Source organism: Ictalurus punctatus, chromosome 18, assembly GCF_001660625.3.
Source record: "Ictalurus punctatus breed USDA103 chromosome 18, Coco_2.0, whole genome shotgun sequence".
In the NCBI taxonomy this organism is placed as follows: domain Eukaryota; kingdom Metazoa; phylum Chordata; class Actinopteri; order Siluriformes; family Ictaluridae; genus Ictalurus; species Ictalurus punctatus.
Window position 1 is genome coordinate 19,228,268 of NC_030433.2, and position 27,343 is coordinate 19,255,610.

The following is a 27,343-nucleotide window of genomic DNA, read 5'->3' on the forward strand; positions in this document are numbered from 1 at the left end:
GATTGGCAAGCATTGTAGGAGGATGTGAATTAATAACTACAGTAACACAACATTAAATAACTTTTACACAAAAAGATACTGTATGCTCCCCGTGCTGCGGGGGTTTCCTCCGGGTACTCCGGTTTCCTCCCCCAGTCCAAAGACATGCGTGGTAGGCTGACTGGCATGTCCAACGTGTCCGTAGTGTATGAATTTGTGTGTGAATGTGTGTGTGTGAGTGTGCCCTGTGATGGACTGGCACCCTGTCCAGGGTGTACCCCGCCTTGTGCCCGATGCTCCCTGGGATAGGCTCCAGGTTCCCCCGTGACCCTGAAAAGGAGTAAGCGGTAGAAGATGGATGGATGGAAGATACTGTATATGATAATAGTGTGATTATATCTGATTGTAAAAAGACTCTGAATGCATGATGTGTTAAAGCAATTACTGTAAGACTGTATGATTTGTCTTACATTTAATATTAGACAGTTGTAGTATCCACTGTAAGACAAATATATTTTATGTGCTACCAGGGCTTAATTAGAGTGATCCAGATTGATGTCAGCTATGTTTATATCAGTAACCTGGTGCAAAATGGATTTCATCTGAGTTTCCAGTTAGGAGATCTGACTGACAGGTGGACTGCACATTTTCCAAGTTGAAAGGTCCTATCTTCCAAATATAACAGAACACAGCATAAGCTAGAATTTCAATTAAAATTAGAGTTACCGTACTGGTAATTTTCTAAGCAGAACAAATACTAGAATTAAAGTAGGTGCTTCTTATGATCCGGAAAGTATATCAAATTGAGATTTTTCAATTAAATTTGACTGTAGTGTGACAGATTTGGAAAATCTTTAAAAAACACACCAGGATATTTACACTGGGCCATATTCAGAGTTGGTGACTTGCGTCCAAAGGTTTCGTCAAAATTTACGTGGGGAAATTTAGTTCACATCTCCAAGGTTGGCAGATTTTTCTTGAGTAGAAGCATCTGAGACAGGGTTTTTCCAGTAGTGTCTAGACAACTGACTTTAAACACAAGCACTTGCCTTTAAACCAGAAAAAAAAATCAGGGACAGAAAATTTTCTTTGCTGTCAAATCTGATATGATATAACATGGTATAACAAAGAAAAAAGACATTTTTAGCCACCTTTAGCAGCAATAACTGCAAATAAATGCTTCCGAAAACTGGAGATCAGTCTTTCGCTTACTTCTAGGACTAAGTCTTACTCCTATGCTTTGGATCATTGTCTCGCTGCATAATCCAGTTGCTCTTCAGTTTCAAATTATGGACTGAAGACCGGACATTCTACTTTCTCTAGAGAAAGTAGAATGTTCTGCTAGAGAGCTTCTGGTAGAGAGCAGAATTCATGTTTCCCTCAGTTATTGCAAGTTGCCCAGGCCAGGAAGCAGCAAAGCATCCCCACATCATCACACTACCACCACCACGCTTGACCATAGGCATGATGTTTTTTTTGTGTAATTCTGTGTTTGGTTTACGCCAGATGTAACGGCACCCCTGTCTTCCAAACAGTTCCACTTTTGACTTATCCATCTGTAGAACATTCTCCCAAAAGATTTGAGGATCATCAAGGTGTGTTTTGGCAAAATTCAGACGAGCTTTAATAATGTTCTGGGTTAGCAGGGGTTTTCACCTCACCACTCTTCCATGGATGCCATTTTTGCACAGTGTCTTTCTGATAGTGGAGTCATGAACAGTGTCCTTTATTCATGCAAGAGAGGCCTGTATGTTCTTTGATGTTGTCCTTGGTTCTTTTGTGACTTCCTGGATGAATAGTTGCTGTGCTCTTGGAGGAATTTTGGAATTTTGAAACGAGTTTTTCCGTTTGGAGATAGTGGCTCTCAGTCTGGTTCTTTGGAGTCCCAGAGCCTTTGAAATCGCTTTGTAACCCTTCCCAGTCTGATGTATTTCAATCACCTTCTTCCTCATCATTTCTGGAATTTCTTTCATTTTTGGCACAGTGTGTTACTGAGTAAGATCTTTTAACCAACTTCATGCTGTTGTAAAAGTTCTATTTAAGTGTTGATTTGATTGAACAGGGTTTGCAGTAATCAGGCCTGGTTGCGTCTAGTCCAACTGAACCTCAGTATAAATGCAGTGTCATAGATTTGGGGAATTAGTAACTATTGGGGCAAATACATTTTCACACTTTCAGTGAACTCTAGAGGGACGATACTATTAATAAATTGTGTCATATTTGTGTATTTAATTTTGGCCTCAAATGATAGTCCTTAGTTCTTTGAATGTTTACAGCCCAAATATCAATTTCAGCTTATATATTGTGATTACATCAAACTCTCAGAGTGGCACTGGTCTTCATACTGCTTCTCGTTGAGCCTTAAGACAAGGGTCAGAATCTCGTATAACTGAGAGACTCATCTGTTTCCTTTAAACGTCACCCACGAGCCTCAATCGCTGTAGCTACGGCTGAGGTCTGAATGACTATGCGTGCAATTTTTTTGTATTAAATACTCACGACATGCACTTAACTCTGAATATGGCCCCCTGAGCTATTAAAAAAAAGCAAAGCTAGATTAAATGACACTTCAAAAACAGAACAGTTTACAGAATTTCCTTTGATAGGCATATAATTCTATTTTTTAGCTTGCCAAAAATGATACTTGTTTTCAACATGTACCCTATTTCATGTATAAAGGCACTCGCTCAGGTGTGTTTGCTTAAGTTTTGGCCCGCACACCTTATGAATGGAGCCGGTACAGGTTGACTTGAAATCGGCAAGATCTGAGCTACAGTTTAAAAGCAACAATGCTGTAACGTATTTGTATATGTATATGTATATGTATATATATAAATATATGTAGGCTTTTTATCTCAATGGTGTGTGCCCAGGTTTGACTGAAGGGCTAGAGGACATATCACCTATACACATGTAGGGTTTAGCACCTGTAGCAAAGAGTGTTTACATCGATTTAACTGCATGCCATCATCATCATCATCATCAGCAGCAGCACACACCATCTCTGAGCATGTTGGAATGTTTGACACGAGTCACAGTGATCTCCTCACTTATCACTCTATACATATTGTATCCTGTTCAATATTTGAATAAACTGAATAAATATTTGATTAAATTGCCATTGCTCTGTTTTTGATCATTTTATTTGTTTAAATGTGCTCTTCTCTTCCGAGTAAACACAGCATCGATCGCACTTCCTTTCTGCAGCCCAGTCAGAACATATCTCTTCAGCGAGGTCAGGCACTGATGTTGGGTGAGGAGGCCTGATGTGCAGTCGGTGTTCTAGTGCATCCTGAAGGTGTTCACTGAGGTTGAGGTCAGGGCTCTGTGCAGGACACTTGAGTTCTTCCACTCCAACTTTGGCAAACCATGTCTTCACGGAGCTCACTTTGTGCACAGAGGCATTGTCATGCTGGAACAGGATTGGGCCTCTTCGTCCCAGTGAAGGGATTTAAATCGTAATGCTACAGCATACAAAGACATCATATACAATTGTGTGCTTTTAACTTGGTGGCAACAGTTTGTGGAGGAATCAGATATGGGGTGTGATGATCAGGTGTCCACATACTTTTGGCTAAATCACGCCAAAAAAAATAAAAATTGAACTAACACAGACTTTCTATCAACTTGAACCATTCTGAGCATACTACTCTGACCTCTCTCAACAACAAGGCATTTCTGGCTGCAGAACTCTTGCTCACTCAGTGTTTTTTATTTTGTAAATTCTACAGACTTGAAAATCCTAGGAGATCAGCAGTTTCTGAAATACTCAGTTCAGCCAGTCATAGCACCAGTAACGGCTACAGTCAAAGTCACAAGTCCCCCCCATTTCTGGTGTTTGATGTGAATATTAATCTAGGCTCTTGACCTGTATCTGCGTGATTGCATGCACTGGGTTGATACCATATGATTGACTGATTGGATAATTGCACAAAAGGGCAGGTTTACAGGTGTACCTAATAAAGTGGACGGTGGGTATATTTACAATCACACAACAAGACTAACGTCTATTTCAGAGCACAACGTTTATGTATATTTATTCTGATTTGTGTGTGCACATGAAGGTTTGAAGATTGCATGGATTAAATTATACATTATATTGATGTGTTGTGGGATGCTTTGGTGAACTGGCTGAATCCTCAGTTAGTGCACTCACGCGAATGAGACCTCGATTTGAGACACAACCGCTTGTTTTGGTTTCCAGAAACGATTGGGATTCCGGATCTTTTCAGTGAGTCAGAGCAATCGACTCAGCTGACCAACAAGAGCCGATTCCTTTAGCTCACAAACGGCTTATTATCAGTTTTTATGAATAACGGCCAAAGCTGTGCTTTGCCTATATATCGCTTAAAGTGTACAATAAAGTCTAAATATAGCCTCTGGTTTAAAGGAAAAATCTATTGTACTTTGCATTGTGATTGTTATAAAAATCTATTTAAACAAATGTAAACACAGCTAGGGGGTACATATAGTAAATGCACAAAGCGGGTAGGTTCTGGGGTGCGGGTGGGGGTGTGGGGGCGCTCTTTACATACGTGAGTCGGCTCCCAAAGTTCACCCAAAAGAGCCGGTTCATAGAACCGGCTCTTAAGTGAACGATGCATCACTATTACTGGTTTCCAGGGGTAACCATAGCGGTGAAACATTCTAGCATCTCAATGTTAGCCGCTTTGGCGTAACGCTGCGTGTATTATACAACACACACACACACACACACACACACACACACACACACACAAAAGTTTCGTTTGGTGCTATTTAATGATTTTATATGGAAAGCTTAACATATTGACATGCTAGTTAGCCAGCTAGCTTTTGGGATAACGCTAAATTTCCACCAGCTAGCATTAGTAACGTTAACTACCTAGCATTGTCTCTCTTAACTAATTAGCTAATAGTTCATTATCTGTAGTTAGTGTAAACGCTAATATAGAGCCGTGACCGTTTTTGAGGTGTTTTTTTTTTTTTTTTTTAAATCTAATTCGGTAAAATGTTCACGGATGAATCTCTCGATATTGTCGGGTTTCAATCATCGTGGAAAAAGTCGCACCGACAGACTCAGGACTCGGTATGTGAAGATTTCCAGTTTCACCTATTTAGGTACACAGCAAAAAATAAAAAATGACAAAGCTGCACAAAATGCCTCATAATAATTAAAAAACACACATTTTATATATAATGTATATATGTATGTATATATTTTATATATACATGTGTGTTTATAGATATGTGTGTATATATATATTACACACACACACATACACATACGTACAGTGACCTGTGAATGACCCAGTGAGTGAAATGATGTGATTGATGCTCCTCAGATCAGTGAATCTTTAGCACAAGCTAAGGAAAAAGGTCAATCCATGAAGTACAAAAGGAAATAAAGTTTAGGAAATAAACCTTTCAATGAAATAAAAGAGATTTTAAAATTCCTGTTTAATGTAAACCTATCTGGGGAAAAAGAATAAAAGGCGATTAAATATGTGTATACTGTAGTTGTGGATTGTCCATGTGAGAGAGTTGACATGTAGTGTTTATATCAATAGTTGTGCATTTATTTGTTTATTTATTCATTTTACATATTGTGAATGTACGAGTCATATAAACTTAACAAAAGTGCCAATTTCCAGAAAAGAAAACTGATTCAAACAATGGCTTTAGTACGTTAACTTCTGTAAAAGTACTGATGATGTGACAGTACTGGTATATAATTTATTTTTATTTTTTTATCAGGTTCAGGCCTACTGTTTTTGGTCTGTTTAGGTTTGTGAGAGATTTTCTGTTCGACCGTAGTGCCGATATATGCGCTGTGTTACAGGACGTCCTGTCAGTTGTGTTAAAACTCAGTGTGAATGTGTAAGACATAATCCTGTTAACTGCTCCGCTCTCAGAAGACGTGTCAGACCATCCCGGTTCACACGGCCGAGGCTGAGACGCAAGTCAGGAGTGTGTTAAGCAGCAGCACGCAGACCGATCCTCCAGAGAACCTCACTGATCAGCTCACGCTCCGCTCGGATCTGCCGGCCGAGCTGCCCGGGCTGAGGGATTTCCTGCACCGTGTGGAGGACCTGGTCATCCAGGAGCTGGTGAAGAACTCAAAGAGCCACGCTTTTGATGGGTATGAAGTGAACTGGACTGATCAGCATGAGACGGTGAGGATCAGACACGCAGAGAAGCTCAGTCACGTGTGTGTGTGTGTGTGTGTGTGTGTGATGTTCAGTGTGCTGATGTAATGAAACTCCTGTTATGTTTCCTGTACAGATGTCATGTTTATTCAGGCTTGGGTACAGTGAAGCTCGGGACAGGGGGCTGCAGGTGACCAGCGTATCCTGGAACTGCACCGGTTCTGTTATCGCGTGTGCTTTTGGCCGGTATGCCACCTATTGCTATCCTTATTCTGTATGAAAATAAACAATGGTACCCCGTGTTATGTGATGCAGTCATAATTAGGACTGTATTCCAGGACCTTATTTGTAAAATACACAGACACAAACCGCGGGTTCCGATCCTCTCTCCCTTAAATAATCACACATGATACTAAACACACTTCTGTTTAGTTTATTTATGGTTTCATTTACGATGATTTTAGTAACGACAGTAAAGTCCATCTTTAATGTGACATTTGTGACACCACACATATTTCCACATTAAGTGCGTGCAACAGCGAAAGACAAAAGTCCAACAGTTTTTCCATGCTCAAACACACCTGCTTTCAACAGGTTTTGTAGGCGAGTCAGGGCAGAGACATCACACCTGACCATGGCCTGATAACCTGTTAATTATCAGTCAGGAATAAAATAAACTCGCATCTTAGTCTGAGCAGAGTAGAGTGGATTGGATAAATATAAAGAAATAGTAATATGCTGTGATTTTTAAATGTAGATACAGTTCATGTTTTTCAGAATGTAATGATATCTTTAATGTTAGATGAATTTCGAAGTAAATTGGTGACAAGTTCTCACTTTCTGTTCAACCAGGAGCATGTTTTATTAATCCAGTTATCATTTTCAACTTATTTAAACACTATTAAAGACACTGAACACCGGCCTAGCATTCTGAGCTAACACTAGCTACACGTCACAGAGATCTGTCCATATTATTATTCTAACATTAAGACCAAATAGTATATAAATGTAGATTTTAGGGGGAATATATGAACAAGACATCTGGAACCTGTCACTGCACTCGTGTCGTGGTTGAAAACCTCGGCTTATAAACACAGCGACAGTCATTGCTGCGCTCCTCTTTTAGTGTCGATGACGGTGACTGGAGCACTGAGAGGTCGTACGTGTGCACATGGAATCTGGACCGTAGAAGAGTGAACCCGAAACAGCCCGACACGGTCATAGAGACGGCAACACCCGTCATGTGTGTGTCCTTCCATCCACTGCAGCCGTCTCTGATTGCAGGTAAAAGCTCTCTGTCTTCCACAGGTAGTTATTATAGACTGATTAGCCAGGTACTTGTCAGATATTCCTGCGGCTACTTTAATGTTTCCCTAGGTCTCTTGGTGGCCTCCCGGGTAAGTTCTTATCTTGTCCTTTTGTAAATTTTGGAGGGACGTCCTGTTCTTGGTAACATCACTGTGCTGCCCCATTTTCTCCACTTGTCCTCGATGGCCTTCGCTGTGTTCCATGTAATGTCTAATGTTTTGCGAAACAAGTGAGATATCGTACATGCTTTGTAAGCGCAAGAGATGTCAAGAAAGTCTTAGGGAAACAGCTTGTCTTTATTTGGGGTTAATCAGAATAATTTCACTGATGACAGTTGGTATGATAATTACTTTTAAACACGAGACTGAATGTGATTGGTTCATTTTGAACACAGCTACATCCCCAATTTAAAAAGGGTGTGCACACTTACGTATGCATTCAGGTTATTGTAACTTTTTTATTTTCCTTGTTTTTCCTTGCCATTCCCTCACCAAGTTAATACGACAAAAATATGTTGTTACTGAGAAACTGCAACTCCAGTGTTCCCTTGCCTGTTACGAAGAGCTGACACTGGAGACTCCTTCCATAAATGCAACAACACTGTGTTATAACTTTATATGAAACAACATTGTGTTATAATAATGGCCGCCTGTCACTTGCTAATGTGGACACGAGGTGGGAAATTATAGGCAGGCATGAATTTATGGATAATAAGTCCTGCCCAATTTGTGCTCACTCTGCAGGAGGGCTGTACAGTGGAGAAGTGATGGTGTGGGATTTGAGTCGCACTCAGGATCCTGTTTTGGCTCAAACAGGGATGTGTTCAGATACACACAAAGAGCCGGTATATGAGGTAACTGTCTCTTACACGTTTAGTCTGTTTTTACCATGGATCATAGACGATGTGCGAGTAACACAACACAATACGAATCGAAGTTTCGATGTGATTCAGCAATCATACCGCTAAAGAATGTGTATGATTCACTCACTGATGTATGCTTAACTCGCCCGTTTTCCATGTATTGAGAAAAGAACAGAAAACCTACTTACTCAAAATTTCCTTATATTAGATGTCTGGGGGCAGCTGCAAACTTTTTTTTGCATAAATACAGATTTTCACACAATTTCAGCCCGTTCCTCAGTACAGAACAGCTTCAACTCTGGGATGCTGTGGGTTTCCTCACATGAACTGCTTGCTTCAGGTCCTTCCACAGCATTTCTAGCGGATTAAGGTCAGGACTTTGACTTGGCCATTCCAAAACATTACCTTTATTCTTCTTTAACCGTTCTTTGGTAGAACGACTTGTGAGCTTAGGGTCGTTGTCTTGCTGCATGACCCACTTTCTCTTGAGATTTAGTCGTCCTGACCCAGATTCGTCAAAACAGGCCCAAACCATGACACTACCTCCACCATGTTTCACATATGGGATAAGGTTCTTATGCTGGAATGCAGTGTTCTCCTTTCTCCAAACATAACCCTGTGTGTGTAGGTGAAGTGGGTCCCAGGGCCTCGTCGAGGAGAGATGGTGGTTGTAAGTGCGTGTTCAGGAGGTCGAGTCCTGCGCTGGAGTGTAGATGGAGCAGAAGGTAAACTGACTCTAACGGCTGGATTTGCGTTTGTCAGGCAGCAGCTCCCTCTGAGGCGATCAGCCAACAGGGTGAGTGTCAGAAAAAACATCACAGATTATTATTTTTTGAAATCACAATAACGGGGTGGGTGTGTGTGTGTGTGTATATATATATATATATATATATATATATATATATATATATATATATATATATATATATATATATATAAATTGCTATGTGCACATTTATAATTATGCAATCTCTATTGGATATCACCAATTAATTCTAATGAAATATGTGTTAGTTGAGAAGTACTAACTTACCATTATTATTATTGTCTATCAAGTGATTTACTTTAATCAAATTTCACCCTCCCTCCCTCAGGACTCATAGTTTGTGTATTTTTAAATGTTTGATTAATACTGTGAAACGGTCACACCCCTACCGGTGATCAACCAAATCATTAGATGTGCTGTAAAGCTTACTAGTTAGGGTTTTTTTAGCTAGCGAACATTAACTCACAGCAGTGTCAGTTAGTGGTACTAAAAATAACTTTCCATTGCTGAGATGCCCCTGAATTAGTATTATTTATTTATTTTTATTTTTCTGAGGAAGTAGCTGATGTAGGTATTAATCAATCATGTTCAATAAATTAGGGAAATGTGCCTTTTGCGGTTATATAAGTAATCTCCTGTTGGCAGGTGAGAGGCGACATGGCTGTAGGCGTGACGTCTCTCGCGCTCTCACCCTGGGACTCGGACATGTTCTTGGTGGGCACTGAGGGGGGTCTGGTGCTCAAGTGTTCCTTCAGCAGTCAGACGGTGGCAGCGGTGCCCCCTGATGGTGAGAGTGTGACACTACATGCTCCTGCACAGTTCTCTTTCTCACCGCGAGCCGGTCCTGTTCAGTCGCTCCACTTCTCCCCCTTCCACAGGTGAATTTTAGTGATTAATGACATTCTAAAGCTCCGTTAGAAAAAAACACATCCATCAGATTCCTGTGCTTGCTTTAGGAACCTGTTTGTGAGTGTGGGGACAGACGGCATGGCGCATGTCCACAGCGTCCTGCAGCCTGGTCCCCTGCTGTCCCTGCGTGTTTCTGACTCGTACGTGTTTGGAGCACGGTGGTCGCCCGTTCGCCCACTAGTGTTCGTTGCAGTCACTGGGCAAGGTGGGTCAAACTGTGAAAGACAGGAACGTAGCACAAAAGAATCGCCTGTAGGATTATCTCAGTTAGCTCTAGTTTTCAGTGTGTTTTTACAGTAGCCATGATGCATTATTCAATTCAACTTTATGTACGAACCCTGCTTGTAGTATTGTGATCGTGATCTATCTGCACTGCCTCATTCCTCATGTTCCACCTGTAATAGAGACATTACTCGTTTGTATTCCAGGTGTGTTGCAGGTGTTTGATTTGGGTCAGAAGTGTCTCAGACCAGTGGCCACCGTTGAGCAGGACACTGGGGGTCAGTGCGTTCTGTGTGTGGAGTTTAACCAGCAGCAGCTCCTGGCGGTGGGGAATGCAGACGGTACGGTGAACATCTGGCAGCTGAGTGCCGAGTTCACTGAGCAACGGCCCAGAGAGAGTGCCATCCTGCAACAGCTCGCAGATGATGTACCCGAGTGACCAGGCTTTAGGGTGGAGTCCAGGACGGAGAACTCGTCCCGCTCAGTGATCTGAGCGCTCTTTGACCTGATCCTGTGGGAGAATTCAGGAGGTTGGGAAATTTAACCATTATTGAGCGAGGCCCTAACCCTCTCTGCTCCAGGGGCGCTGTATCATGGTTGACCCTGCACTCTGACCCCAACTTCCTGGCATGCTGGAGTATGTGAAGAAAAGAATTTCACTGCACTGTAATGTATATGTGACCAATAAAGACTATCATTCTGACACGAAAATGTTCACACTTTGTTTACTAGATAAAAATGGCAGTTGCAGTCTAACATTTGCACATACAGTGCTGTGAAAAAGTATTAGCCCCATCCTGATTTCTTCTGTTTTTGTGTAAATATTATACTAAATAGTTTTAGATTTACAAATGAAATGCATTCTGAGTAAACATAAAATGCAGTTTTTACCTATTTTGTTTTTTATCGAAGCAAAATAAAAAGTTATCCAACACTGATCACCTGTGTGAAAAACTAATTGCCCCCTTAAACTTAAAATCTGGTTGTGCCACCTTTAGCAGCAATAATGGCAACCAAACGCTTCCGATAACTGGAGATCAGTCTTTCACAACACTTTGGTTTAGTTCAGCCACACTGGAGGGTTTGAGAGCATGAACTGCCTGTTTAATTTTCTGCCACATCATCTCATTTGTTTCGTCAGGACTTTGACTAGGCCACTCCAAATGCAAGAGAGGCCTGTAGGTCCTTTGATGTTATCCTTGGTTCTTTTGTGACTTGCTGCATGAGTAGTCCCTGTGCTCTTGGAGGAATTTTGGAAGGTCGGCCTCTTCTGGGAAGGTTCGCTACTGTGCTGAGTTTTTCCATTTGGAGATAATGGTTCTCACTGTGGTTCTTTGGAGTCTCAGAGCCTTTGAAATAGCTTTGTATTTTTGTATTTCCCCTCCCAAAAAAACCCAACAGTACACAACACCGTGACCAGTTCTAACCAGTAGCGTTTATTAATTCACACTGCAGAATTACGGGCGGTGTTACAGTTTAGCTTATTGTCTGTATAGGTTTCTCTAAATCAAGCGAAGCACTGAAACAAGAAACACAATCAATCACAGAACAACACACACACACACACACACACACACACAACACTAGAGTGAGTGAAGCACAGAGAGTGTGAAAGATCAGCTCAGAGTGAAATCAGGTTCCTATATAAAGATACCGAGTGCTAAAGAGAAGGTTAACGTTAGATTCATGCAATTCGGCTCTGTGTTGCTGCTCGAGGGGAAACGCATCCCGATTGGTCACTGGCAGGCAAAGGGGCGGGGATCAGTTGACGAAAAGCGAGCGTGTGAACTCCACAAAGTCGAAGGCGGACGGGAGCTCGCGACCTTTACTGTCTAAATATGGCTTCATGTGCGAGATGCAGTAATCAGCCTGCTCCTTGGTTAGATTCTGCAGCGGAAAGAGAACAGAGACATAAAATTAAAATCAGCCTGGTTATTTACAGCAGCTTCTTCTCCAGCATTTAATGGAAGATACACAACAGTTCTCTAATGCACTGGTACAACATGGTTTATTTAGAGTGATTTATAGGCTACATTGCATGGATTCCTGTTTCTTTTCATTAAAACCATCATGAAGATGGATATATCTACATCTATCTATATATCTCTCTCTCTACCCATCTATCTATCTAGCTCTCTATATCTATATGTGTATAGATATCTGTATATATATCTATATACATCGATCTATAGCTATCTATATCTCTCCCTAAAAATATCTATATATACACACACACACACACACACACACACACACACACACCTATATAGCTACCTCTATATACATCCATCTATCTATATTTATCTATATCTCTATCTATATACATATACATACATACATACATACACACACATCTATATCTATCGCTATATATAGAGGTAGAGTAGAAATGTACCTAATAAAAGTCTGAGATTTAGAAACGTGACATGTCGAGCACCTCCATGAGGGTTTATCTCTCTCACGTACACATATCCAACATGCCACAATAACAGCAGGTGTGTATTGCGTACCTGGTAGAGCTCCTCCTTGGTGACGTACGGTTTGTTCTCGGCACTGAGAGCACGGAAAGCGCTCTCGATCTCCTCGCTAGACTTGACGTTCTCCGTCTCGCGGCTGATCATGAAGGCCATGTACTCCTGCAAGGACACGTTGCCGTCCCTGCAAACATAGAAATGGAGTGATGAAGCTCCTACGTGAACGGGTGTGTGGTGCTGGGCGGAGTCTGAACGCTCACCTGTTGGGGTCCACCGTGTCCAGGATGGACTCGAACTCTGGGTCTGGTTCTCCTTCCTCCACCATGGGCAGGTCGTAGCCCAGCGAGCGCAGGCAGGATTTGAACTCCTGGTGATTCAGACGACCGGATTTCTCTTTGTCGAAGTGTCTGAGGTGAGAGATGAGAACGGGACGCGAAAAAAAAAAGTGTTCATTCGGTAAAATTGGTCACAGATTCGAAAAATTCCGTCTGATGTCATGTTGCCTGTCGGTTCACCGAGTTTAACGAAACGACGCGTTCAAATATGATTCGAGAAAACGAGTAACAATGTTTGCGACACAGATCCGATCTGAACAGGGCTTTGGGTGACCCAGTCAAACATGAGACTGTAAACACTGGAATATGGATTTTCACCTTCAAAAGTGTAAATACGATGTAAACAGAAACAGTGGAATTAGTTTCGACGGCCCTACTCCTCACACTCTCGGTTGAGGAACAGCTTTTTCATGTGTTGCTTTTGTACTCACTTGAACATCATGCTGAACTCCTTCAGGGCCTCCTCTGTGACTCCTGTGGTGTTTCTGTGGAGGAATGAAGTACGTTTAAATCGGTCCACACTTTGAGACCCAACTCTAGATAAATGACCCTGAGCAGTGCCTGTGTGTGTGCACGTGTCATACCTGGCTTGGATCTGCTGCTCCAGGTTGTGCTGCATCCTCATGCCCAGCTGGTCGAGCTGATCCCACTGCTGCGCCAGTCCTACCGTACTGTGCTCTGTGTACTTGTTGTCCAGGATCAGCGCCTCCTCCATGGCCGCGCCCAGATCCTCGATCTTCTTCAGCTGGCTGCGCATAGCACGGATCTCCTGGTGCTTACGCTGTTACCGATATGAATAAAGCTCAGTTCGTGTCAGGATGTAATGAGAACAACATGCTAATCCCAGCCCCATTTCTACTCATACCACAGCGTTGTTCAATTTTGGATTGTGTTTGGTCAGAAAGTGTTGATTAGCAGCTCCTACAGTAATGTAGCTGATAATGACATGTTTATGTTAATATACTTATAACATGTTATCGTTTCCATAATAACAGCTCATTCACAGGGATCTGTATAGATTAAACAGGTAAAGCTCTAACTAGGTTTTCCAATACAGAATGCCCCCCCCCCCCAAATGTAACTATAAATGGATAAAAATTATGATGTGTTGGTCTTTAATAAATAAAAACGATAATCATTGGTCAACTGCTGTGTACAAGAGGAATAAAACACTAGGGGCCGTGTAATAATTAACTTCAGGTTGGGAACAGTAACACCATTTTATCACACCACCCCATCACACACACACTCTCGAACAGGTTTATACCCTGTTCATGCTCACACTCACCTTCGTGGCCTCCAGCTGAGACTCCAGAGTTCCAGATTCTTCCACCATACAGGACCTGCCCCCCACACACACACACACACACAGCAGTGAGATCAGGCCACAAGGCAGCTTCGCAATACATCCCATCCATCATCAGTAACTACTGCTAGAGAAATCCGACAGTCTGTACATTATTAACACAGCGACTCATCTTCAGGGAGAAAGCTAATAATACAGTTTAAGAGCGACACGAAACAAAACCTCTGGTGGCACAAAAGTCATTTCTTGTCATTTTTCCTGTATTTGTGAAACCCCACACTAGAAGCCATTCCAGACTGCTGCACCCACTCGGTTCATGCTAATGGAGCCTCAGATCTGTGCTCATGTCCATGCTAGATTAACGCCACAGCCAGCAGGGCCAGAAACTGATCATGTTCGACTGCTTAAAAAAAGATATTTGTAACATGGGTCACGGAAAAGTATGGACACTTTGTTATAAAATATAAACATAGCGGGAGTTTTTCCATTTCCATGAATGATCCCGTTCCCAAGTCTCACTAAGTCATGACCAAGGTCCTGTTCCTACGAGTTGGCTTCCCCCTCGTGGTGTAGTGCAGTTTACCGTTTCTCCTGTTTCTGGTGTTTTTGCTAAACTCCTTATCTTAGTTCTGTAGTTTGTCCATTTAACATATGAGCATTATTCACTTTCACTATGCTCACTGGCACCTGTATGAAGGGCCTTTCCCTCAGAGCGTGATTAAGCGACGCAAGGATGCTCTTGACTCGAAACAATAGATCCCTATGGAGCGATTCACACCGGGCGCGATAATTCGTGGCGCAACAGAGATTTTTTTGACCCCCCCCAGTGTCTCCGTGATGAAACGGACCGTCCAATTACATTTGAGCTTTCGAGCACGTGCCCGGAGCCGCTAATTTTGCTCAAAAGGGGCAAGATTGGTGGCGCTATAGCACAGAAAGCAGTTTTGATAAAAGTCACAGCAAAATCCATTTTCAAATCCATTTTCTTTCTATTTCTGTGCTGCTTAAGGGTTTGTGTGCCGATCAGCGGGTTGCGCCACCTAGCGTGCGGGTGTAAAATGCACTCAGCGTGAAAGCGCCTTGAGAGTTGTACGTTAGCGAATGGTCATATACCATTTAATACCACAAACACTAACAATTACAAACACGACAGGTGGCATCTTTAGGCGTGTTGCTAAAATGTGAGGTGTAGCTGTCCACTCTGAAGTGCAAGCACGAATGTTTGACCATGATACCTACACTATATAGGCAAAAGTTTGTGGACACCTGATCACCACACCCATGTGTGCTCGTTGAATATCCCATTAGTCTGTTATAAGAACCTCCCCTCTTCTGGGAAGGATTTCCACTAGATTTCGGAGCGCTGCTGTGGGGACGTGCTTCTTCCACTCCAACCTCGTCAAACCTTTTCTTTACAGACCTCATGTGTCATGTTGGAGCATGTCTGGGCCCCTTAGTGTGCTTGTTCTCGCCTGTTATTATTATTATTATATACTCTCTCTCGTCCAGTGTGTACCGCAGCTACTACCTGACCGTGGACGCGACAAATGTCAACACTAATGACGTACTAAACATCTGATTGGCCAACATGTCACAACTTCTCATTTGCATAAAGTTAAGAAAGTATACATTTTACTTTGAATGGCTTAAGAAGGCCGTATAGTTCAAAAATGTGTAAATTAGATTTTGATGCATTTGTATAAAACGAATAAGAACTCGAAAGTGTGATGCTCCGGATACAGACGTCAATAGGATCCATGTTTAGAAACCCTGTTTTGCAGTTTCCAGCCCTGAATCTAGCGCGTGACCCCCTATCCCGCCCCATACTTATTAAAGTGTAATAACTGCACTGTGACAGTGCTGGAGTGGAGCCAGGCTCTGCAGGATTAGGAAGCTGAACGTTCCGTCCGCTTGCCTCATGGTCACATCACAGTGAGGGTTAGTAGAGAAGACTGAGCACACGCACAGCTCAAATGGTGGGTTTAGACTCGAGTGCATGAGGAGGAAACCCAAACGATGTGGGGGGGTGAGAGGGCAGTGGGACTGATGAGGGAAGCAAAATGGAAAGAAAACCTTCCAGAAAGATCATCATCGACTTCGTACTGATAGACTCGGATAACCCGACGATAGGCTATGCTATTCACAGACCGGGAGCAGGGAAAGAGGAGGGAATGAAAAAAAATAAATAGCATGAACACACAAAGTGAGACATTAAAAATACAAAACATAGGAGAAGATATCAAACATGACACAGACACAATAGTTCAGCCAAAAACTAAATATACATCATGTCACTTTACTCCAAAGTGTAGGTCAGTGTGGACATGTTTGGTGGAACAACAAGGCTAATGTAACTAACTTGTAATAGAAGCTTAAAGCCTCCAGTTTAGCATGTTGCACTAAAGCAGCCTTTAAGATCCGGTGCATACGAAACTTCAGGAACTAAACAGGTCTCAGCTGACTGAATACATTTGTAGTAAAAAGTAACATTTAATATGTGCTTTAATCCTGTTATAGATCGGAATTATTTGTGAGTGTATTCATAAATACCTTTACCTTGAACCTGCATCCTAGACATTTGACATATATTGTACATTACAACTCTCTCTAAAACACACACACACACAATTATTGAAGATATGGAGAAAAAATATGATATTAACCCATCCAGAAGATATGTCCTGATTAGAAAAGTGATCCAAAGCATCAGGAGAGGCAGCGAGAGAGCAATAAGTGGTGGGGAAGAAAAAAAAGAGAGACACAAACATAGTTACATCATCGAGCAGTGACATCATCAGCATTCAACACCCACATGTAAAAACAGAAGCGCACTTACATAAAAACACACACACGAACAGTACTAATGTGACTTCGCTTATAAGTACTAAGCTTATAAGTGTTAAGTCCCATTTCCAAAAACACACAGACAACACAGCGAAGCATGCGCTGACGCCTCTGTACGATGAAACATCCAAGCAGCAGAAACGTGATTACATGTAGTGCATGCATCACATCTGTGTATGTTCGGTAGAGAGCCAAGAGGCTCGTCCTTTACCTGGTCTCCTGTAGCCACTGGTGGAAGGCATTAGCGTGTTGAGCAAACTCCTGTCTCAGCTTGTCGTTCTCCTCCTGCCTCCTCTGCTCCTTCTGCAGCTCCAGCTCACGCTCCTAAAACAAAACCACAGCATGCGGCTCCAATTCAAGGTGAAATTCAAATTCAAAAAACTTACACCAAAAGGAAATAAAAACCTTACGAAAAGTTCCAACTGCTCGTAAGAAGAAACGATGCACCCTGCGTCGTTATAAAGCGGTGCGGCAGGCACTAGGACGTTTGATCAAAACGTGTGCACTTTTAGCAAATAAAATAAACAGCGTGGTGATGAGAGCTGAATGATTGACTTAATAAAAGTGGTTTAAAATGACATTGTTCTAATAATTTTAAAAGGAGTATGAAGTAGAGGCGGGGTGATTCTTCACACTAAATCAACTATATCCTATAGGTTTTATTTAAAGGGTGTCTACATTCGGACCTTTACAGCATTACACGGGTCTTTTCTAACGCTTAAGGCTTCCGTCAAACCTCGTGAGGTGACGTTAGAGGTTCCATGTGACTTTGTCCGTACATGAATGAGAGAAGAGAGAAGAAACCTTCATGATCGTTATAAACACACTGATCAGAAGTCAATTCAAAGTACTGAAAATACTGTAAGTTTTTTTTTTTTGTTTTTTTACGTACACAACCTTTAGGAGTGTTATAAATGCGTATTTGATTAGCATTTTATTCAAAATAAATAAATTACTTTAAAAGAAATAAAAGCCAGTGCCTCAAAAGTCAAACTTTCGACCTATAATTATAATCGAAAGTGATCTGCATCATAAAAACGTACCATGATGTAAGCGCTTTACAAATCCTTCAGTACTGCTTTAGTAGATGTTTAATTTTTAATGAAGGCTCAAAACTATTATTCATTAGTTTTCTTTCTTTTTTTTTTTTTATGTAGCAGAAAACAAGCCATGCCACCAGCTGAGTGAGGAACTCCTGGTCTGGTGGTGTTGGTAGCACGTTACCTTGATGATCTTCTGCAGGTTCCTCCAGGTCTCCTCCAGAGCCTCCATGGTGAACCAGGTGTAGGGGTTGGACACCACGTGGTAGCTCTTGATCTGCCGGTCGAGCTCGGCCAGCTGGTTGAAATCGGCCTCGGCGGAGCTCAGGGAAGCACGGAACGCGTCATGGGCCTCACGCAGAGCCCTGATCTCCTCCAGAGAGTTACATCTCACCGGGTCGGTCAGATCTTCCTCTGCATTCTCAAACCAGCTGTTAAAGGCTGACGCTTTCTTAGCAAAGGTCAGGAACAGATCCTCCACCTGGGTGAGACGGGACACGCGAAGTGTATATCCATCAGATTCTAATTTGAGGGATTTTAGTCATTTCACTAATATATTTGTGTTACTGATGTGACATTTGCACAAATGCTGTATGTTTGAAAAGACCTTGAAGACAGAAAGTTCAGAAACAGTGTTTTTGTTGTACAAGATTAAAATGTATGTAAATCTATAGATAAATAATAAACCACACACAGTGTACACACTACAGACATCAGTTATATGGTTCACTGCTGTAACAGGAATAAAGAAGAAGAAAAACAAGTTAAATCTAGTCTAACATAGTTGGAAATGAAGTGATTTTTGTTCCTGTGCTTAATATTTGATCATTTCCACTGAAATTTACGGATCAGAGGAGGAATTACTGCATTACTGTAATTAATTACCGTTTTAGTGTAGTCCTGTTTTACCAGAGTATAAATTAAAATGAATACAAGCTCAAAAAAAAAAAAAAAAATCTTAATCCTTAAATCTTAATGACTCATTAGATGTTTGCTTTTGCCATGTTGGCTTGTGGCTGGTCAGGCTCAGGTCTTATGAGGTGTCTGTTTATTTTTACCTTTCTGAAGTGTTCCTGAGCCTCCAGCAGCTTCTTCTTGCGGGCTGCGGAATTGGACAGCAGCTGGTTCCAGCGTTTCATCAGCGTAGCGTGACGAGCCTCGATGGCTTTTGACTGAACGTGCTTGGCTGCGAGGAGCTGATCCTTCAGCGCAGTGATGTTGGTGATACCCTCCTGCTGGAACGCCTGAAGTCCGGCATCGAATGTTTCCTACAGTGAGGGAGAGAAGGTGCAGAGCTACAGCAAAATATCATTTATTATTTTTATAAGTTTTAATATCAGACTCCTGTTATGCATCGGTGATAAAAATACGTGATAAATCTCACATCTGGATGATTATGAACGAACAGACAAGAGAGCGACCAACTCTTCCTACGAACATGGATGCTGGCATCACACAGTCACACTATTTTATTTCTTGACCTTACTTTAAGACATTTGTCTTAACTGTGTAATCCTTACAGCTACAAGGTACATGATCCAGGTCTTAAATAAAGTATAAGAGAGTGTCTTTTCTGTATATTATTATTATTATTATTATTATTATTATTAATAACATGGTTCTATATTATAAAAAGGGAAAACACTGGATGTGGTGCTTTAGTACAGAGAGCAAGAGATTTAAAATTTAAAAATGTAAAAATCTTATTCTCCCAACCAGTTTTTACACATTTTTCTTCCCAAGAACCCTAAAATCCATGGTGTATGGTACTGTGTCCTAAGAAGGGGGTCATGTAGAGCAGGCCTGGGTGATATGGCAAAGTCATATTGATATATTATCATGAGTCAGTTTTCTGAGCATTGCTTTGGTCGTGTTGGTACTGTTACTTCGCTGTTATTTAAAAAAATAATTTGTCTGCAATCATGAGATTTTAAAAAAAAATCATGTAATGTTTTGTAGGCACTGCAATAGAAAACAAAAAAACTAAATATTGTCTGTTCAGGTATCACAATATGCTATTTCTGCTACAAATTTAATTTCAGCGTCGTTCCCGTACCTGCTTCGTGAGCAGCGTCTGAACTGATGACAGGTCTCTTCCGTAATCGTCCGTCTTCAGACTGTTCTCTTTCTCACCTAAAGGGTCACAAAACAAATGCAGGTCATCAACTTCCTGCAGAAAGTGTACGTTTTCTCACACACACACACTCAGGGTGCGAGTGTTTCTCTCACACACACACATGTATACACACACACACACAGGGTGTGATCGCGTACCTATCCACGACTCCACCACATCAGCCTTCCAGTTAAACTGCAGGAAGGCGGAGTTCTCGTCCAGCTTGGCCTTCCTCTGAGCAGCAGCTCTCTCCAGCTCGGTCACTTTGTCACGCAGGGACTTCATCTTGGCCGTGATGTTGTCCACATGGTGGTTCTCCTGCAGTGACGGCTCAGCGTCAGCACAAACGTTTAAAAGTAGCTACAGCGTAAATGAAGGTCGAATACCGACGCTACCTTGTTGATGAGTTCGTCTCCGTTAGAGCACACGTCGTTCACTCGGTCCCTGTGCACCGTAAAGTCTGTCTCAAACGCCTCGTGCTTCTTCAGCAAACCCTGAGACGGGAGACGATGAAGACGAAGAGATGAAAACTCCACTTTATAACGATTAAAACCTCAACGATGCTTTCAAAGGAGTCTGAATAACTTGGGATTAGTCATGTCTTATGTGTGTATCTATATTTGCCTTTTAATTTAACGTGAGTAGGGTGAACATTAAGTAACGCCGGCATAGCACCGCCCTAACCAATCATGAGGCTGACGTCGCTCGTCTCTCCCACTGCTTTTAAAATAGTTCGGAATATTTCACCGATTTAATCCGACCCTCGTGTCCTGCTCGCAGCGAGTTTAATAGCGAAAGCGTTTGTACCTGCACAGCCGCCAGCGTGTCACCATAATCCTCACTTCCCACCAGGTTCAACTTCTCATTAATCCAGGCTTCTTCTTCCTCTACGTTGGCCACAAACTGCTGATACTCCAGCGATTCCTCCAGCCTCTGCCCCCTAAACACATACAAAATAATACACAGAGTATATTACAGTGTTGGTCTGAAACACTGGCTTGTTAACAGACTGGCTTAAACACTACTGACCGCATCACACTCAGCAGAGAACCTACTGTTATTGTAAGGGTGATGCTTTTTGGTAAACATCAATACACTGATACTGACATGAATATCTCACACCGTATTAATCAATCAGGGGCATTCATGTCGGTTGCTGCTGTGTGCCGCTAGGAAACTTCTCACACCTCAGGTTTTAGGATTTATTAGGTTACTTGTATTGTAGAAACATGCAGTAGTTTCTCATTTGGATGTTTTTTTTTTTGGCAGCGCACAGTTTGCAGTCTGCTTTGCTTTGATTACCATCATTATTCAGGAAATACATTCATATCGCTCTTGTTTTGTGCTGTCTGTTCATTAGCTGATGCTTTTTTAATTTTTAAAAAAATTTTTATGAGTAAGAGTAATGTAAAAGACGACAACCAAAAGAACGCCCGATTTAAAAAAAAAACTTTGCAAAGAAGCGCTGTAATTTTGCTAAAAAGGATGCCGGCTCGTACCTGGCAGCGGCCAAATCCTTCAGCTCCTTCCAGTGCTCGACAAACTGCGCCAGCCTCTGCTGGATCTCGTCCTGCCCAATGGTGTTGTCATCAGACAGCTTCTTCCCCGTGTCGAGCACAGACTGGAGAGGACAAGCAACGAGTTACTCGACACTACCACAGCTAAAACATCACGGATAACACAACAGGGAAGCCAAAGATGCACAGCTCCTCACCTGAATGGCCGGCTCGTGAGCTCCCAGCTCAGCCTCCAGCCTCTTGTGCTTCTTCCTCAGATTCTGTACTCCTGTCAAATCACGTCCATAATCCTCCGAACTCACCAACAACTTCTTCTCTCTACCAGCACACGTCAGAGAAGCGCGTGTTAGATGTGATTGAAAATGAAACAGAATGGCAATATTCGCTACAGAATAATACACACTTGATCCAAGATTCTTCATCATCCAGGTCTCTGAAGAACTGGTGCAGGCGGTGCGACTCGTTCAGCTTGGCTCGGCGTCCAGCAGCCATGCTCTTGATTTTAGTAAAGCGTCCGTTCACGGCGTCACGCTTGTCTTTGACCTGAGAGGTGTCGAAGGCATTGCTGGCCATCAGGCTGTCAGCCTGGCCGTTGAGGTCCTTCAGACGATCCTGAAACAGCAGAATGAGAAGTGTTACACGCAGCGTTAGTGATGAACAGAACCACTGTTACTGTGGATGCAAATAACATTTACCCTGAGAGACAATAACTGTGGAAATGTTCGAAAGGTTTACTGATGTTAGCTTGTGTTGTTTGGTGTTAATCTGCTACAGAAGCATACTAGATTATAAGATAGCTTGCAGTTTATTTCACTAATTCAGTCTCATTCATTTATCGTTTTTAAAAAGAAATAAGAAATCATTAAAAATTTGCAATGATTTAAAAAAATATTACAATTATATTTTAAAAACAACCTTTAATTCTGTCTTGACTAAGAAGAAACTCTTAATCAGGAAAAATCAATGCGACTCTATGGGGGTGCACTTAGGAATATGTGCTGCTGGACAGAGTTTCACTAACACGCAGTCACTTATCTAAGCTTCTAATATAAGGTATGCTGCGAGTGAGTGTGTGTGAGTGTATGAATGAGTGAGTGAGTGAATGAGAGAGTGTGTGCGAGTGAGTGTGTGTGAGTGAATGAGAGTGTGAGTGAACGAGTGAGTGAGTGAACAAGTGAACGAGTGAGTGAATAAGTATGTGCGTGAGTTTGGTTACCTCATGGGCAGAGATATCAGCCTCCAGAAGCTGGTGCTTCTTAAGCAGGTTGTTGACCGAGGCCAGATCCTTCCCATAATCCTCAGAGGCGAGAAGAGCTTCAACCTGCAGACGGAGAGGAAAAAGCAGAAAACATGACCATGTGTGATTCAGCGATGAAACCATCCTGCTGTACAGAGGATTAGAAACAGTTCTGACCTCCGACAGCCAGAAGTCAAAGTCCTTTATGCCGGTGTTGAAGTTCTGCTGTTTGTTGGCCTCCTTCAGTTTCTGACTTTTCTCAGCTGATTTATTCACCAGGAACTGCCACTGTTCATCCAGAGCTACTAGACGAGACTGGAGATCACACACACACGGCTCAATTAAATCACTTATACCACAGCACTGTTGGATTCTGATCATCATAAGGTGTTGATTAGATGTCAGGGTAAGTTAGCGGCTAATGATGGATCTCATTTACGGTTTATTGACTCCAAATCAGATACTATTTGTATTGAAGGCATGATGAAATTAAACTGCATGTAATATCACAGTTTATGTCTGGAGCAGAAAACTAGGACGATTTTACCTTGACAGCATCCTCACTTCCTGCACACGCACCCCTCTGGATGAGCGCATTTCCTGTATCGATCACACCTCGGATACGGTCGGCGTTGGCGTGAAGCTCTGCCTCGAACGCCTGGTGTTTCTGGTGCTTGCTCTGAAAGCAGTGATGGTGAAAGAGAACGTCACGACTTTCCTGCTCTGATTCTGCTGATGTTTGTAGACCACAGCACAAATGGATGAAACTCGGTGAAGGTGAAACGAATACACCGTCAGACCAGGACAGATAAACGAGCTACTACTTCTACTGCTGCTACACACAGGACAGCAGCACGGATGGAACAGTTGATTTAAAAAACAAAACAAAAAACAAACATAAATAAAGGAAAGAAAAGAAAAAAAGAAAAAAAAAAAAGAAAGAGGGGGAGTGAATTGGACCAAACAAGATGCGAATCTGTGGAGAATCAGAGAACTTGGGCTGTTTTGTGTCATGTGGGTTACGTTCACGTTACAGGACTGACAGCCAAAATGGAGAGATATTTAATCTAAACGTACATCCAGGTTTCTGTAAAGCTGACACTGGGCCTCATTTATCACCTGACTAAAAATTCCCACTAGATTTACTAAATTTCTGTTAAGGCTGATTATCGTATTCATATCTTGATGAATGCCAATCAGCTGTAAATGACCCAGTGCTTTCACAGCTGATTGAAATTAACCCACAAATCTCCATAAAAGGAAACTCTGATAGAGAGCTAAAAATGACAAAATGATGACTAAACGGTAAATGAAACAGACACTCACTAACCATTATTTTTTTTTGGCCTAATTGAACTGATAATCTTATTTGTGCTTAATAGATAACTGTAATCTGTATATAAAATCGCAGTTTTTACTTAACACTAAAGCATTTTGTTGTATTTAGGTGTACGAAAGGTGCTACAGAAATAAAAGCATATCATCATTATAGATCAATGCAGAAATGAGCTATGAGGCTTGCAAAGTGAATGTAACCGTTGTTCCACACCATTTTAGAGAGAAACAGAGGGAAGGAGATAATAAAAGAGAAGCTCACTATTTCAGACACGCAGTATTAAGCAGCTAGGGAACTGCATGATCGCGAACCCATAAACGACTACAGCAGAGAAAAACGCACGCAGGTCTCCGTCCCCTCTCTCACTCACCGCAAGATTAACCCTGCATTTGTTATGCAGACCCTCGACACACTGACGGTGTGGAACAAATTCCAAACAAAAATCAGCCCGAAACTGACAAACAGACCAAACAAAACGACCACAAAATGCTTCAGTGATGGAACAGACACATTACAGCACAGAAGATGCTGAAATAAAATAAAGTTCATAAGAAGCAGACAGACAGCACAGTTTGGGGAGGCACAGGTTGGGGGAGCAGGGAGCGGAGACACTGTTGGAGCTCTATTACACGTCCGTTACACAAACACACACACACACACACACAAGGACATGTGATGAGACCCGGCTGAGGTTAGTAAGCGAATACGCTGCTCCACTTACCAGCAGCTTGGACAGCTAAAAATAAGACATGAGAACAGAGAGAGGTTCAGTTTAATTCAGTATACACACTGAGGGGGTTACACGAGAGACAGGAAGCATTACTGTGCTTATAAAGCACAACTCTATTACTCAGTGATTATTGACTCATTAGGATTAGAGGACACTTAAACCTGTAGAACGATATACAAAACCACTGGTACAACTAGAGCTGGACCAAACTGAAGACCACTTCTTATATCAATAGAAATTAAAAATCAGTAGATAATGAAATCTTTTTATTTTGCATGCATGAGCATTCTGTTCACCGATGAAGTTTTATTTTGATTTATCTTGAATTGAATCTACTTGAGTGACTGTGGTGTTTTTTTTTTTACATTGTTGTCACAGGACAAAGAAAGGCATTTATTGACCCAAGTGTGTGCATGTTACTTGTGCTGGGCCGTGTGTCCCATTTACTGCTTTCATTCATTCATTCCAGTTACTGCTTTATCCTGTTTGATTATGGTTATGATGGTAAAAATAACTAACATGTGGGTATTTCAACAAATACGATCAACTACGTTCGTCAGAAAAGATCACAGTCTTATACAAACAATAAGAACTGCTGAACGGGTGAGAATGGGATTTTAAAAATAAATAAATAAAAAAGTCCCAGTTGTCCATAGCATTAATGAAATGTAAGATTAATGTTAAAATGTGGAGCACTTTACACAAAATCAGTGAAGCTTGGCAGGTCTGTAAAAAAATTTTTAAAAATAAAATAAAAAAATAAACACACACCATTGACTATAGTCCAGCTCTAGGTAAAGATAAAAAGTGCAGTATTCGACATTCTGATCATATTTAGAGAAGCTGAGGTCAATGAGGTTTACTACAGAGTGAAGCTGTACCTGGATGTTAGTCGGGTCTTTATAGGACTCATCAGTGGCCGTCTGCAGTTTCTCGCTGATCCAGGCTTCAATTTCGTCCACGTCTCTGCTGAACTGTTGCAGAGACTGAGATTCACCCAGCTTGGAGCGTTTCTCAATCATCTGAGCCTTCAGACGGCGCCACCTGGGGGTCAGGACACACATTTACACCGAAGTTTCTTCACAAGCAACTCCACTAGATTCATGCTAATGGGTAGGAGGGGAAGAAAAAACAAACAAACAAAAAAAACTCGGACCTGTCCAAGACTTCATTGCGGCGTTTGAAGATCTCGGGTTTGGCGTAATGGTCAGCGGAAATGAGCTGGTCAGCAAAAGACTGCAGTGCGGCGATCTTCTCCTCCTGTGGAGACAGTGTGGGGGTCAGCCTGAACGATTAGAAAAGCATACACTTGCTGAGATTTGTTCACGTTACACTGTTAACCTGCACGTTGATGGCTTTGTCGAAGTCCTCGTGCTTCTTGATGAGAGCCTCCACACTGTCGAGGGAGTCGCCCTTGTCGTCGGTGGCCAGGAAAGCTTCTCTCGCTGCCATCCAGTTCTCAGCCTGCTCACAGTCACGGTTAAACAGCTGCAGGGAACACAACAGGAGTCGGTCATTCAGGAATATGGTTACGGGTTCTAGAACATGTATAAAAACAATAATAATAGTAATGTAATAGTCACTATCTGCTGCTGGATGATGCATGAACCCCAGTAATGTCCTAGTTCCTAAACTGTATTAATTAGCACCTTCACAAGTAGTCGGAATGTACAAACTAAAGACCTTTGTAAAGTGAATTAGACATTTTCAGCATTAAGTAATGCAGCTTATTACGTACTGACAAGCTAAAACTAGGTGCTAGAGCCAAAATTTTACAATCATATTTTCTACATTTTGGTCGCTAATAGACACTACTGCCTCTCTCTCTTCCAGCAACAAACTGCGCTTTAAAAAGTGTTTTTAATTGTATTTTTTAGGGTCAGTACACAAGTCACTGAGTACTGCTTTAAATCTTATTTCTACTGTGGATATTTAACACTACAAACATTGTGAAAAACAACAGTGCTATCTTCATTAAGATGATGTACTTAGTGTTTTCCCTCACCTGCAGCTCCAGGCACTGATCCAGCATCATCCTGCGCTGCACCCAGGCCTTCTCCAGGTCTGCCCTCTCGCGGTCCAGAGCCTCCAGTTTCTGCTGGATCTCAGGACTGGCGTAGTGACCACGTGCCAGCAGCTGCTGCCCAAACTGCTCAAAGGCCTGGAAGGTTCCAGCACGGGCGTCGATCTCGGTCCTGTGCTCCTGCAGAGAAAGGGAGAAGTGGTTTATATGT

General features: G+C 42.0%; 2 protein-coding genes across 13 annotated transcripts in view; one reads left to right on the forward strand and one right to left on the reverse strand.

Moving 5' to 3' along the window:
• The first annotated feature begins 4,569 nt into the window (after positions 1-4,569).
• dync2i2 (dynein 2 intermediate chain 2) lies at positions 4,570-11,112 on the forward strand. Of its 2 annotated transcripts, none has more exons than XM_017492217.3 (9): positions 4,570-5,047; positions 5,877-6,134; positions 6,244-6,353; positions 7,234-7,391; positions 8,159-8,268; positions 8,906-9,073; positions 9,689-9,921; positions 10,000-10,157; positions 10,381-11,112. In XM_017492217.3, the coding sequence occupies exons 1-9, from the start codon at positions 4,970-4,972 to the stop codon at positions 10,611-10,613; spliced, it is 1,506 nt and encodes a 501-aa protein (XP_017347706.1). In that variant the 5' UTR covers positions 4,570-4,969; the 3' UTR covers positions 10,614-11,112. The 2 variants fall into 2 exon arrangements, with proteins under 2 accessions (XP_017347706.1, XP_017347705.1); XM_017492216.3 differs by having other exon boundaries at positions 4,571-5,047; positions 5,874-6,134.
• Positions 11,113-11,590: 478 nt separating this feature from the next.
• sptan1 (spectrin alpha, non-erythrocytic 1) overlaps positions 11,591-27,343 on the reverse strand; it is a 45,935-nt gene continuing 30,182 nt past the window's right edge. For 5 of the 11 annotated variants that reach the window (XM_047161849.2, XM_053687916.1, XM_053687915.1 and 2 more), the window contains 26 exons: positions 27,115-27,312; positions 26,451-26,597; positions 26,266-26,369; positions 25,991-26,153; positions 25,101-25,115; positions 23,591-23,722; positions 23,221-23,358; positions 23,023-23,127; positions 22,210-22,418; positions 22,004-22,124; positions 21,789-21,910; positions 21,097-21,229; positions 20,685-20,783; positions 20,448-20,607; positions 20,230-20,306; positions 19,232-19,441; positions 18,358-18,654; positions 17,345-17,457; positions 16,953-16,970; positions 16,363-16,425; positions 14,272-14,326; positions 13,568-13,764; positions 13,415-13,468; positions 12,909-13,055; positions 12,685-12,832; positions 11,591-12,061 (listed from right to left, as the gene is read on the reverse strand). In XM_047161849.2, the coding sequence (XP_047017805.1) occupies positions 11,936-12,061; positions 12,685-12,832; positions 12,909-13,055; positions 13,415-13,468; positions 13,568-13,764; positions 14,272-14,326; positions 16,363-16,425; positions 16,953-16,970; positions 17,345-17,457; positions 18,358-18,654; positions 19,232-19,441; positions 20,230-20,306; positions 20,448-20,607; positions 20,685-20,783; positions 21,097-21,229; positions 21,789-21,910; positions 22,004-22,124; positions 22,210-22,418; positions 23,023-23,127; positions 23,221-23,358; positions 23,591-23,722; positions 25,101-25,115; positions 25,991-26,153; positions 26,266-26,369; positions 26,451-26,597; positions 27,115-27,312 (3,351 nt within the window). In that variant the 3' untranslated portion in view covers positions 11,591-11,935. The remainder of the gene's footprint in view (positions 12,062-12,684; positions 12,833-12,908; positions 13,056-13,414; positions 13,469-13,567; positions 13,765-14,271; positions 14,327-16,362; positions 16,426-16,952; positions 16,971-17,344; positions 17,458-18,357; positions 18,655-19,231; positions 19,442-20,229; positions 20,307-20,447; positions 20,608-20,684; positions 20,784-21,096; positions 21,230-21,788; positions 21,911-22,003; positions 22,125-22,209; positions 22,419-23,022; positions 23,128-23,220; positions 23,359-23,590; positions 23,723-25,100; positions 25,116-25,990; positions 26,154-26,265; positions 26,370-26,450; positions 26,598-27,114; positions 27,313-27,343) is intronic. The other 6 variants (XM_053687920.1, XM_053687917.1, XM_053687921.1 and 3 more) reach the window with 4 other exon arrangements.